The sequence below is a fragment of the Phragmites australis genome, chromosome 7 (genome assembly GCF_958298935.1).
Source record: "Phragmites australis chromosome 7, lpPhrAust1.1, whole genome shotgun sequence".
Classification (NCBI taxonomy): Eukaryota; Viridiplantae; Streptophyta; class Magnoliopsida; order Poales; family Poaceae; genus Phragmites; species Phragmites australis.
Window position 1 is genome coordinate 18,294,698 of NC_084927.1, and position 13,762 is coordinate 18,308,459.

Below are 13,762 nucleotides of genomic sequence, written 5' to 3' on the forward strand. Positions count from 1 at the left end.
TCGACAGTGCCTTCTTAGCAGCCATACGTTCAGACTCCTCCAGTCATTCAGTCTGCCTTCGAGGAGCTCGATGCAACACTTTAGGAGATGGCTACTCAGGGCACTACTACTGCTACCAGCTCAACCCCAACTACAGTCTCAGAGGCACTGTCAGAGTCAGCTCAGCTTCCTCAGCCAGTTGTTGGCCCCGCAACTGTTGAGCTATCGGATTCAAATTCAGACTCAGGCTCACAGTTCGAGGTGCGACCGTCTCCAGCAGCGCCGACTTCCTCCTCTCCTCTGGATGTTTATGAGTGTGCTCTTTTTGGTGCTTAGATGCCGAAGGGGGAGAGAGTCTAGGTGATAGGTGGTAGATGAGTGACTAGTGAGCTTTTTAGTTCATAGACTTAGGGGGAGCTTGGGTAGTATAGGGTCGGAGTGTTGGATTTTCATGGATTTTGATGTAATGACAAGCTATTTGTTTCTTAATCGATGTGTTTTGCTTGTCATCGTATTGTGTATGCTTTCGTGCGCTGTTTTAATTCTTATTCTACTAGCATGATAGGTTGTTCTAGTACTATACTTTCTCTTGCTTATTTTTTATATGCCATTCAATGCCTAGTATGATATGGTGTTCTTCATTTTAATTTCCTTATTTCCTTATGTTGTCATCAATCACCAAAAGGGGGGGTATTGTAGCATCTAGGCCCCTATGTAAGTGGTAAGTGTTTCGGTGATTAATGACAACTATATTGTTGTGATTAATGCGTATGTTTTGAAGGAAATCAAATTCTTTAATTCACAATGATTGGATGGTTTTTCTTGGTCCCTCATGGAATTCTATTGGTCGATCAAAGGATTTTTGCGTCAAGATTAAGTATCTTCTAGTTCTAAGTGTCACAAGGTGATGAAGGACACTTAGAGTAGTTATAGGTCTCCTTTTTGTCTTTGGCCGTACTATAAAGGAGGGCTAAATATTGTAGCTTGACCTAGTTGAGTCTAGATATAGTTGGATGCACACTTGCGAAAATCTAGCACTAGGTAGCTCAAAGAAATCCATGGGTGAGAAGTTGAGAAGTTAGAACTCAAAGTCGATTGAATTGGACGAGTTCGAGAAATTTTATTCTCACCGTATTGTCTGGTGTGAGAAGGTTTTTACTCACTGGACTAATTCTCTTTTTTGTGAAGACTTCAACTGAACTCACCGGATTGTCCGATGATGGAAGGAATTGTGCACCGGAGCATTTAACAGAAGAGTCATTTTTCAGAGAAATTTGAAGTTATATGCACCAGATTGTCCGGTGATCTGAAGGACTCATACACCAGGCTATTTAACAGAAGGATTGTTTTTCTGGAGAAAATCAGAGTTGAACTGACCGGATTGTCCGGTGACTCAAAGGAGTCATCACCGGACTATTTAACAGAAGCTTGGTATTTTCAGAGAAAATAGAGTATAACTCACAGGACTCTCCGGTGATGCTATATGGAAGAACACCGGAGCATTTTGCAACGGCTACTGACAACTGTCAAATCAGCATGTGGAAAAAGTTAACTCACCAGATTGTCCGGTGTTAATAGAGGCGTGTGCACCGGACCATCCGGTGTTCACAGAAAAAATGAGTGGTTGGTCAACGGCTAGATTTGGATCTCTAGCCTATATATACACCCTCATTTGGTTTCATTCATCTCTCTTGTAACCCAGAATCATTCATACATATTGTGTATCATCTAGAGGCAAGGGAACGCACTTGAAGTGATTTGGAAGTTCTTAATTGAAGATTAAGGACTCCATTAGTGCTCAAGAGTAGTGAGTGTGCATCTAGCTGTTGTTTTAGGCTTGATTGGGATCAAGTGAACCAGTTAGCTTATTACTCTTGATGGTTGGCAACACCTAGTCGGTCGTGGAGATTGGAGGTGTTCTCGTGTACTTGGTCTGATGCCTGCCAATCCGGAGATGGAGAAGTGGCAATAACTAGTGAGCACTTGAGTCTCGGTGACTCTAGGGGGGGCGACATCCTTGTGTGGATGCTCCAACGAGGATTAGTGTAGAGTGCCAACTCTTCGATACCTCGGGAAAAACTCAGTGTCCTCTTTCCCTACTCTTGTTACATTCCGTATTTTGCTTCTAGCATTTCTTTCATGCAAGTTTCAATTCTGCACTTTACTTATGTTCTATATGCTTGTATGTTTTTGCTTATCTTTCTAGCTTGCTAGGTCGTCTAGTTGCTTTTATAAATTCTAGGCTAAGGTTGCTTCTTGTTCTAGAAATCAGTAGTTGGTTTAGTTTTTAATTAGTGCCCTATCCACTCCCCCCCCCCCTCTAGGGCCATTAGATCCTTTCAGGGTCTCCCTGCACTAGTCATAAGTGATGGGTCATATTATGACCCGTCACTTATGATTCTTCAGAAGTGACAGATGCTCTTATGACCCGTCACTTATGACTTCATTCTATTATTAGATCTGGCCAGATATTGAGCGTGAGTTACTCAACAGTACTGCACATCCCTAGTCGTGGCAATTTTCTTCAATTCCACTAGAGACTCTCTAATATCTTGTTGATTTGGAGTTTGAATTATTGCTAGGTCTTTCAAGGTTTGCATCTCCCCCTTTCCTCCTCCTTTAACCCCCTATTTGGTAGATTTTTTGAACTTCGAGTTATAATCGATCATTTTGCATCTTTATTCAAAATCTTAGTACAAGTGAGTTGTATTTATATTAGATTTGATACTAGTTGGCCCAATCTATCTCTTCATGCCATAGATCTAGTGTAATTGTATGGAATTTTTAATCGCATGCTTAATCATGCAATTAAGGTAATTGTTAATGAAGAATGAATGTTTTTTACATTATAGATGGCGGACATAAGTTGGATGTACCTTAAGACCCAGACTTATCTGGAGTACCTGAGCGGGGTGAAGTATTTCATAAGTGCTGCTTTGGTAGATATGAAAGATCATGGTAAAATGGCACTGTATTGTCCATGCCATGATTGCGGGAATGATAAGAAGTTTCCGAAACCAGACAATGTCCATGCACACTTGATTATGCTTGTATTTAAAGAGAATTATACATGTTGAAACAAACATGGCGAGGAAAGCCTTAACAAAGGAGAGATGGATAGGGGCCTCTATGCCTTCAATATGGATCAAGGATCTACACCGGGTGATATGGATCATGATCTTGGGGATGAGAACATATTATGTTTCAATGATAATGATCTCAAGGATTTTGTGGAGAATATGGACCAGATGGTGCAGGGTATCGAGTGACACAACGAGTATAATAGTGATGAGTATGCTAAATTTCAGGAATTTGTGCGAGATTTCAAGGCACTCCTTTATCCTAACTGTAAGGAGAAGTACGCACGGCTATTTAGGGACCTAAAGCTTCTATAGCTGAAGGCAACCCATGATTGTACTGAATAAAGGTTTGAAGCACTACTGGATCTGCTAAGGGACATGCTACTAGAGGGGAACTTGGTGCCCGAGAGCGTCTATGATGTAAAGAAGATAATTTGTCCTTCAGGACTAGAAATAGAAAAAATACATGCATGTCAGCAGGATTATATCTTGTTTTGTGAAGAGTGTGCAGAGCTAGATCATCCCGTTTGTGGAACCCATCGATATAAGTGTAGTAATGAAGATGGTGACGGGGATGGAGGCAAGAAAAGTAAAAGGCCTCCGAGGAAGGTGGTGTGGTATTTTCCTGTAATTCCCCGTCTGAAGCGTTTGTTTGCTAATAGAAAAGAGACCCAATTTGTGTGTTGGCATACGGAGGGTCGTAAGAACGATGCAATGATATGACACCTAGTGGATTCTGCTCATTAAGTCCATATTTGGTTGGTTCGCTGAAGAATTGAGAAATATTAGATTTGCTATGAGCACATATGGCATGAATCCATTTGGTAACATGAGTACCTCACATATATAGCACCTGACCTATTATGTTGTCGATCTACAACCTTCCCTAGCTTTGTAACAAGCGAACATACATTATATTGTCAATCTTGATATCAGGACCGAAATAATTTGGCAACGATATTGATGTGTTCCTCATACCTTTAGTAGATGATCTTAAAAAACTCTGATAAGAAGGCATCGAGGTTTGGAATTAGTACAAGCAAGAGTACTTTACCTTGCATGCTATGTTGTTCATCATCATCAATGATCTGCCAGCACTTTGTAACTTGTCAGGTTAGAGCAAAAGAAAAGATGAAGCTTGCCCCCATTGCTTAGATAACATATGTAGTTTGAGGTTGAACAAGTCAAAGAAAATAGTGTACATGCGGCATCAATATTTCCTTCCTAGGAAGCACCCGTACCAAAATATGGACAAGTAGTTCGATAGCACAAGGGAGAAACTATTACCTCCAAGGCATTTCAGTGGAGAAGATGTCCATAATCAGGTTAAGAATATCAATGTTGTACTTGGCAAGCAAAAAAGATCATCCAAGGATGATGAATAAAAAGGAATGTGGAATAATAAATTAATACTATTTGAGCTAGAGTATTGGAAAATATTAGATGTTCGCTTATTAACAACATGCATGTAAAGAACAATATCTGTGAGAGTTTGATCGGTACATTGCTCCAAATGAAAGGAAAACGAAAGGATCATGAGAACACACAAGCTGACCTTAAGGAAATAGGCTTAAGGCTGGAGCTCCATGCACATGATACATACAAAGGAAAACACTTACTCCCAGCAGCTATCACCCTCTCTAAGAAGGAGAAAAAAGAATTATACGAGTTCTTGCACAGTGTGAAAGTTCCCTCCGGTTACTCGTCCAACATTGCAAGACTTGTTTCGGTGAAAGAGTTGATAATGAATTTCACCCTGATGAAGTCCCATGATTTCCATATGATGATTATGTCACTGCTTGCGGTAGCTATTAGGAACATCCTCCCCATTAAGGTTTACAAGGCTCTCCTGAGTCTGTGCCTTTTCTTCAATGCAATTGAATAAAAGGTGTTTGATCCAGAGTCGCTGGAGGAGCTACAGAAAAGACACTTTGAGACTCTATGTATTCTTGAGGTGTATTTTCTACCATCCTTTTTCAATATCATGGTAAATCTCACCGTTCACCTTGTGAAGGAGATACACTACCTTGGCCCCGTGTTCCTGCATCACATATTTTTATATGAGAGATATATGGGTGTTCTCAAGTTGTACGTAAGGAATCGAGCCTTTTGAGAAACCAAGTCGTAATGTGCATTGGTTTTCTTGTGATGAGTGATTGATATTGTCATTTATTTGGTTTGATGATTTTCGGTTTTGCATGAGCTTTGATGTGATTCGAATTGATTTGAGATTTCATTTGAGCGTATTGATTATGGACTAATTGGAATTGGAGTTGGAGATATGTGTTTGCTTGTCTCATGGTGTGCAGGTGATGGATGCAACTTGGCGGTCAACGGTGGGATGATCGGGGCCAAGCAGAGTGCTTGGTGTCAGACGATCAAGGAGGCCGGGCGGAGTCAAGGGTGATCCTAGCTGAACACGTGGAGGTCAAGCAAAGCATTGAAGGCGGATGGAGACGGCGTGTTGACAAAGTCAAACGAAGGGGATGCCGGTGCAAGTGACAAGGCGGCCCGAGGGATCGGGAGCGGGAGAGACTTACCAGCGGTCAGGATCGCATGATGGAGTACACGCGTCGACATCGAAGCGCTTGCTTAAGGTGTAAGCAAGGCGGTGAGTCACGCTTTGAGAAACGTGCAGGCGGTTTCGCGGTTTGGCCTCAAAACCGTGGGAGGACTGGAGGAGTATGTGGCACCATCGCAAAGCTTGCGTCGAGGCGAAGCTAAGTCGTGAAGGCACCACGGCCGTCCGATGAATGGAGAAGAAAATGAATTAAAATGCCCTCGGTGGTAGGTAGGAGTGCACTACAAGAAAGTGGTATTTTGGGGAAAAGCTAGGAAACTTAAGTGTCAAGTTTTCTAGACCTATAAATAGAGGGGTAGGGCTAGAGAGAGCTTTGAACTAGCCACTTGAGCCCCCTTGTGCCACTCATTTGAGAACCTTAGAGCTAGTTTTTAGAGGAGAGAAGGATGAGTGCTTAGCCTATGTAATAGGTGAGAGTTTTGAGAGATAAATCTTTATAATCTGCCTAAAATAGAGTTAACCTCTTTGAGTAATTAAGTTTATATTTTTGCATATGCTTGAATTTCCCTCCTTCTAGTTTCCCTCTATTGGTTCCCTTGCAAGTTTGCAAGTTTTTCGATTTTCGGTTTTGATTTTCGTTTTGGTTTTTGGGCTGAAATTTCAGCACCTTGTGAGATCATTCTTCTCGTTGCTAGAGGCATAAAAACTCACATACGAGTGTATGCTCATAGGTCTTGAGTACCCTTGCCTCTGGATCATCAACTTGGAGAGGTTTCTTACCTGGTGATTTTTTTTTTGAGCTGCAATATTTCACCTTTGCAGGGTTATTTTTCTTGATGCTAGTGGCTTAAACACTCACATACTCATGTATTTGAGCGGGTCTTAAGTCCTCTTACCACTAGACTATCATCTTGAAGGATAACTTTATCCGGTATCAATCTTCTCTAGTTTCTTTGATAATTGCGAGTTTTTATGCACAAAGACACATGAAATGGTCTTGAATAGAATCTATGGTTCATATTCCATCCGTGGAGTCATGTTACCATAGAACTAGTCTTATTGCTTTGTCTCTCTGATTCATTTGCTTTCGCTTGAGCGTTTTGAGGTGCGTTGGGTGAGAAATAGAAAAAGGTCATCTATTTCGAAAGAAATTTGTTGAGGCGCCTATTCACCCCGCCTCTAGTCGCCATTCTCGGTCCTACACCTTTCCTGAGGGATGCATCGTGCAGGGTTATGTGACAGAGGAGGCATTAGAGTGGTTTGTTGATTATATTGACCAAAATAATCCAATTGGCATGGCTAAGCCTCTCCATGAGGGGAGGCTCACATGTGTAGGGATTCTTGGGGAAAAGGGCAATAACTCCTAATCTGAAGGAATACGACCAAGCTCAATTCCTCGTGGTGCAACAAATAAGCAAAATGTGTCCATATGTCAATGAGCATAAGCTGATGCTACTTAAAGAGAATCTAGGGTAGACCAAAGCTTAGGTTGCTAGGCAACATATGCAAAGATTCGCGACTTGGTTCTGAGATCGAATCGGACAATTGAGTACTCATACAAGTGCTCTGATAAAAAAACTAGTATCATGCCCTATATACACAATTATGATATATCAAGGGTACAATATAAATGGATACATATTTTACACGGTTGTCTAAGATGAGAAGAACATATACTAGAACAATGGTGACTGTATAGATGTTAATGACAACAATATGGAGACAGGCACATACTACGGTCAAATAGAGATCTGGGAGCTGAACTACTTGGGATTCAAGGTAGCCCAATTCAATGCCATTAGGTACATGGCGCAAAGAGAGTCACTAATGACAAGTATGAATTCACTAGCATTGATCTCAGACATATCGGATACAAGTCTGAAGCCTTCATAGTCGCTAAAGATGTTCGCCAACTCTTTTATGTGACTGACACAATAAAAGAAACCTCATATGGTTCTCACTAGGAAAAGACATATTGTTGGAGTTGCAAACGTCGTTGATAAGGAGGAGTTCAATCAATTCGATGAAATCCTCCCTTTTGCTACTACAATCGTGTCATGTGTTTCGCCGACCGAGAAAACGCCACACCTATGTCGACCATAATGAAGGGATCTATGTCAAAAAAGCATGAAAACCACGAATTTGAATTTGAGTATCAAATTTGTAATATTAGTGTCAATTTTGAATTTGTATATATTAAATTTGTAATATTAATTTCTAATTTGAAATATTAATGTCAAATTTGAATTTTAGGTTTCAAGTTATTTGAATTTATAATATTAATATCAAATTTGAATTTTAGATTTCAAGTTATTTGAATTTGTAATATTAATATCAAATTTGTAATGGGTGACAAGTGGTACTCTTAACTAGTCACTTATTAGAATGAATATGTGACAGGTGAATAATATCATTTGTCACCTTTAATTATAGTCACTCGTCCCTTATTATATGTTATAGCTATGTCACTTATAATAAATCATAGGTGACGGATGATATGACCTATATATAGGTCAAGTCCCCGCATGCCCACCTCCGTGTCTTTTGCCTAAATCATTTCTCTCGCCCGCGCTAGGGTTTATCGCCGCACTTAGAGCCTCGCCGCCCTCTAGGTTGGTTGACTTCGATGTATCCCTTTCCCGCCTTATATAGTTGGGGGAACACTGGTGTGATCCTACTCGGATATCTCTGAAAATTTTCTACTCGAATAGTTAGACTCTCAAATATCTAAGAATCATTTCGAATATAGGATAACTTCTGTACCAGGGATGGCTAGCTTCTAGGTATATTGTCTATATAACTTACTCCATGATAATTATGACTAGTCACATATAAGTAATATATAGTTGATCCTCATATATCTTTTATAGATATATTAAATATATAATATTAGTTATATATCCCTGTCAAGATGAAGGAGATCGCGTCGAGTTCACAGTGCTGATCCAATTCTAGTGAATTTAACTGTAAGTAAGTTCATGGATATATAGGAACTAGGTAGTCTGCGTCGTGCGCTGTTATGGGAATTACCGGTTCCGCACATGTATTATTGTGACCCTACATGTGTATTACCTAGAAACATTAGTATGTCTGCTTTAATATCCGAATAAAATATTTAGATAGCAATATTTCGACAAACATAACATCGATTATTACATATTTGCTTCACGTGTCATAGAAAATAAGTGGGGCTAAAACGTATACATTGTCAGTCTCGTTTTGTTAAGCTTGTCATGTAGGAACACGTACGACGACCTATACACATAATTTGAATTAAACACTCGGTTCAAATGATATGCTGCCCTCCCATGTCATGTTATTTTTTAACGTTGATGTCGTTAAATCAAAACGAAACTAAAAAAATACTAAATCTCAATCAATGCTACCTTCCCATGTCATCATCCTGCATGTACTTAATCCATTCTTCTATTGTCATTGTGTTCGATGTGCCAACATTATAGCCTGGCAAGTAGTGGCAGTACATGGCCAATGGATGGACAACAGGTAGTCTTGGAAGCCGCAAGGGCACTACAAAAGCATCTCTATTAACGCAGCCAGGGCAGATCCAAGTAATGCTATTTCGAGTCGATACTGTAAAAATTCATTCTCTATAATATTATTATAGTATCTCCTAATATTATTATAGTATTTTCTATTTTTTCATCTCCAGTAACTACCCTATTTCCTACCTTCTGTTACTGTCCTCCTCTTTCTAGACCCACAAGTCAATCTCTCTCAACAGTATTGCGGATACGCAAAAACGTCTGCAACTTTGCCGGCTCAGTTTCTCTCACCGCAATCCTATTCATCCTGATATCGATCCCGCTGGAGTTGGTTGCGGCGTGCTGCAAGCGGCAAAACGACGAGCTGGCAGTCAGCACAGTGCTTTACGGTAAGAAAACCGATTCACTGAAGATGACCTAAGGCTGACTGGAGGCATAAACCCTCACTCAAATTTACTAAACAGTATCGGTTGATTAAATTTTATTATGGATATCCTCACACAAATCAATTATAAAGCCCCTAAGCTCCCACTCAATTTTTGTTATGGATCCGTCCTAAGGTTATATTTAGTATGTACTTTAAATTTTATTTTTTATAATATTATTATAGTATCTCTAATGCTATTATAGTATTTTTATTTTTTTTATCTCCAGTAGCTATTTTTTATAATATTTTTATCTACAGTATTAAAGAGAAGATAATCTTAAATTTGAGGTACTCACTCTATTGAAATGCTATCTCACCGGTCTGAATCAATACTATAGCACTGGCACACAAGGATATGGCTGAGGATGAAGGCTCTGCTAGAGTCAGCCTAATCCAGCCACTACTAATATATGAAAGAAAATTTATGGATGGATCCAGAGAGCTACCGCATATTGGCAGCCGGACTAAAAAATATTATTTTGCAGAGCTAGGTTCGCAGCTTGCTTCATGACAAACCGCTACTGGTACTATGCATATGGCAAGGTCGTACTAACTACTGCTATCTAATTAAATAAAAACTAGATGGATCCGCACATCTACGTCGTTTCTTTTTTTCCACAGGGCATGAAAAAAAATTAAAAAATTAGATTCACTCTTTTTTGACATCTCGATATTTATTTATAAATTTATCAATATTTAACACATTCATTTAATTATGAGAAAACAATGGTACTTTCATACATACATATAATTTTAACACGTAGACGGTAGTAATACAAACTTAACTAAATGTGTTTCATATTTTTTGAGTTTTAGATATTTTCCTATACATTTTTAAATTATTTCAGCCGATTTACCAATATAACTATTATTTCTTTCACTTTGTCTAAAATTTCGTAAAAAAATTATGTGTATGTATACGTATATATATATATATATACATATATGTACACAAATATGTATATATATGAATATATATATATATATGAATATATATATATATATGAATATATATACATAGTTGTATATATATTCATATATATATATATATACACACACACGTACCACACATGAGACTCGCATCAATGATAGCTACAGTAATTTGGCCTTAGAATCGTTCCCTTCCCTACTCTTTAATATATGTAATAGATTAACACATGTAGTTTAATTTCCTAAACATATTATATTTCAGAGTGGTCAGTGGTGGCAGATGCGTACTGGCAAGCTGGCAGCTTCCCGCCAATCCCCGCTCGTCTTCTCCTCGCTGTTAATTCCACAGCGCAACACAGATGAACCCGATTCATCAGGTCGTGATGGATATATAAGGAGGCCACCACCTGTGCTCTTGATTGATATATCGCCGCCTGCAGGACCACCACCAGCACCGCGTCGGTCGACCATGGAGCACGACCTACTCCAGCTGTTGCACCTGCCGTCCCAGGACCACCTCATGGTCAGCTCGGGCTTCCTCGACGTCGGCGGCGGCCCCGTCCATTTCCCGGGCAGTGATGGCGGGTTCATCGGCCAAGTCGACGCCTCGGCGGGCCACGACGATTGTGGGTGGATGGAGGACCTCCTGCAGCTCGGCGACGAGCTGTTCCGCGACAATGCCGCCGGCACGGGCGATCAACTGCAGCCATGGCAGTGCGACGGCGGCTCCCCCGGCGACGATCCACCGCCAAGCATGTCCTTGGACGGCGATAGGAGCCCTCCTTCGGGGGAGCAAGGCGCCGGGGAGGTCGCCTCCGAGCAGCAACGCGACGACGGCGACGTGTCAGCGGCCACGCGGAAGCGGAGGGACCGGTCCAAGACGATCGTGTCGGAGCGGAAGCGGAGGGTCCGGATGAAGGAGAAACTCTACGAGCTCAGGTCGCTCGTCCCAAATATTACAAAGGTGAGCACATAGGCTCCGTCTGGAGCACGGGAACTTTTTCCGATACCTGCAGGAATCGAATTGCGTCATGGGAAATTCCTGCAAAATTATTGCGCAATCAGCTCCAGGTCCCTGGCCAGCATTTCATTATGTGTACGCGCCTTGAATGCAGATGGACAAGGCCTCAATCATCGCCGACGCGGTGGAGTACGTCAAGAACCTGCAGTCGCACGCCAGGAAGCTCAAGGAGGAGGTCGCGACGCTCGAGGCGAGGCCGAGGTCGCCCAGGCAAGGGAAGAAGCAGCAGAACCGCTTTGTGGCGGCGGCTCGAAGCCACCAGGGCGCGCCACCCGCGGACGGCGACGCGGGGAGCACGGGCCGCGGCGCGCGGGTGACGCACGTGGGCGCGACGCAGGTCGGCGAGGGCAGGTTCTTCGTGACGGTGGAGTGCGAGCGGCGGGACGGCGCCGCGGCGCCGCTCTGCGCCGCCGTCGAGTCTCTGGCGTGCTTCCGGGTGGAGAGCTCCAGCCTCGGCCGGTCGGGGACGGACCGCCTCGTGTCAACGCTAACGCTCAAGGTATTGCTGGTGCACGCATGTGTTGGCGACATGTAATTAATGCACATTTGTATAATTAATCATGGGTTAATTATATATTTGTTAATCGACCTGCGCACTGATTAATTGTGGGTTGCATTGTGCAGGCAAGTGGTCAAGTAGGGGATGCGACGGCGATCCGCGAGGGCATGGTGAAGCTTTGGGTGATGGCGGCTCTTCTCGAGGAGGGCTTCCGACCCGAAGCGACGGTCGAGATCTCCTGATTCACCCATGGATGCTCAGGATCCGATTTAGTTAGTTCCCTACCTTGGTGACGTGCAATGTATCCTCGGCTCTTCCAATTGCAATTGTACGCGATCTGTAATAAGTAGTGAAGATCGCAGCGACAAGTGGTAACAAGCCATCATGCGTGTGATTTAGACCGTCCATCGGCCTGACCCGACGGCACCTGTGTGCCATGTCCTTTTGGAACGAATGGTAATAACAGAGCAGTAATAACAGAGCAGTAAGGTTCGTTAGTTTGAAATATTATGTTCCTTCTAGTGGCAATTCATCTTTTTAAAACGTGGATGAGCTGGATGCCACCCAATTCCGGTCTATTCAAACGAGGATCAAAGGCGACTTGAATCTCTGCTACATTTTCAAGTTTCAACTCACTAAACAAGGTGGTACCGCATTTGAGCGGCTAGCTTTGTTACTGTGTGTTTTTTATACTCCTTTCGGTTGCATACTTATATTTATATGATCAAGCAATGAAATTTCTCTAACGTTTCAATCAAACATAATTGTATAGGCATGTTTTAATCATACAGAGATATAAATCATGCTTTTCACCCGATTACAACCACGACCGCAAGCTGTCTAGCTCTTATTGGTTGCATCATGTCTTATTGCTCCTCGGTTTCGTAGGTGTCTCTTGTCACCATCATAGATCATGGCTTCACCGCCTGCGGCATATGGTTGTGCCTTACCTTACGGTTTATCTCACCCCACCACCTCATGTTATACAACAACAAGTTTATTGTCATATTTTTCTAACATTCCCAAACAAATTAAGTCAAACGTACCTCCTCACCACCCTATGGCCGCAACTGCGAGGTATGTGGCCCAAGCTCGGCTCTAGTGTCATCGGTATCTCTTATTATCATCATAGGTCGCTGTTCGACCATCTAAAGCCTACGGGTCATGGCTTGCCTCATTGCCTACTGGGCACCATGATCTTGTGCTACGTGATAACAAAGTTATTGTGTGATTTTTAAATTTTGCAACAATTTCGATCAAATACAGCTCATCGCCCGCCTTACATGCTTTGCCTTGTCGATCCATGGCTTTATCGATGTCCCTTAGCCGTTGTTGGAGATCATGGTTGCATCGTCTGCAAGCTGCACCATACATATCGCATGCCCGACATCATAACTATCAATGATTGGTAAAGTTAATTATGCAAATACTTATTTAATGTAGGGATACCTGGTTATTAACTGTGCATATCTTAGAGCAGGATACAAGATTTTATACAAATTAAGGCCTTTGTTTGGATAATAGCCCTACGTTTAGTTCCGCCTCGATTATTCTAAGAAAAAAAAATTACAATGGTGGTTTGTCTAGATCTAATAGTAAGAATCTCGGTGAGTTCTCTCATGTTCTAAATCCTGAAGCTATTTGTGGGATGAATCTAATCGTGGTATGACTATATTGTGGATCTCAATGGGTTGTTTCTGCTCTTATCTGACTAGGATTGCTTTATATTGCTTGTCCAGCTTCTCGCTTCCCTTCTTCTCCCCATTCTAGGCGTACCACCTTCTCTCCTTACATAGTTAGGT

At 41.8% G+C, this 13,762-nt stretch overlaps 1 protein-coding gene across 1 annotated transcript; it reads left to right on the top strand.

The window, feature by feature from the left end:
- Positions 1 to 10,881: 10,881 nt before the first annotated feature.
- LOC133923462 (transcription factor BHLH156-like) lies at positions 10,882 to 12,682 on the top strand. Its single transcript, XM_062368754.1, has 3 exons — positions 10,882 to 11,404; positions 11,556 to 11,960; positions 12,086 to 12,682. The coding sequence occupies exons 1-3, from the start codon at positions 10,910 to 10,912 to the stop codon at positions 12,200 to 12,202; spliced, it is 1,017 nt and encodes a 338-aa protein (XP_062224738.1). The 5' UTR covers positions 10,882 to 10,909; the 3' UTR covers positions 12,203 to 12,682.
- The last annotated feature ends 1,080 nt before the right edge of the window (positions 12,683 to 13,762 follow it).

Excerpts from the sequence above, each read along its gene's own strand:
- LOC133923462 (XM_062368754.1), top strand. The coding sequence starts at position 10,910 with ATGGAGCACGACCTACTCCAGCTGTTGCACCTGCCGTCCCAGGACCAC. Across the intron at positions 11,405-11,555 it reads TCGTCCCAAATATTACAAAG|ATGGACAAGGCCTCAATCAT; the intron begins GTGAGCACATAG and ends CCTTGAATGCAG. Across the intron at positions 11,961-12,085 it reads TGTCAACGCTAACGCTCAAG|GCAAGTGGTCAAGTAGGGGA; the intron begins GTATTGCTGGTG and ends TGCATTGTGCAG.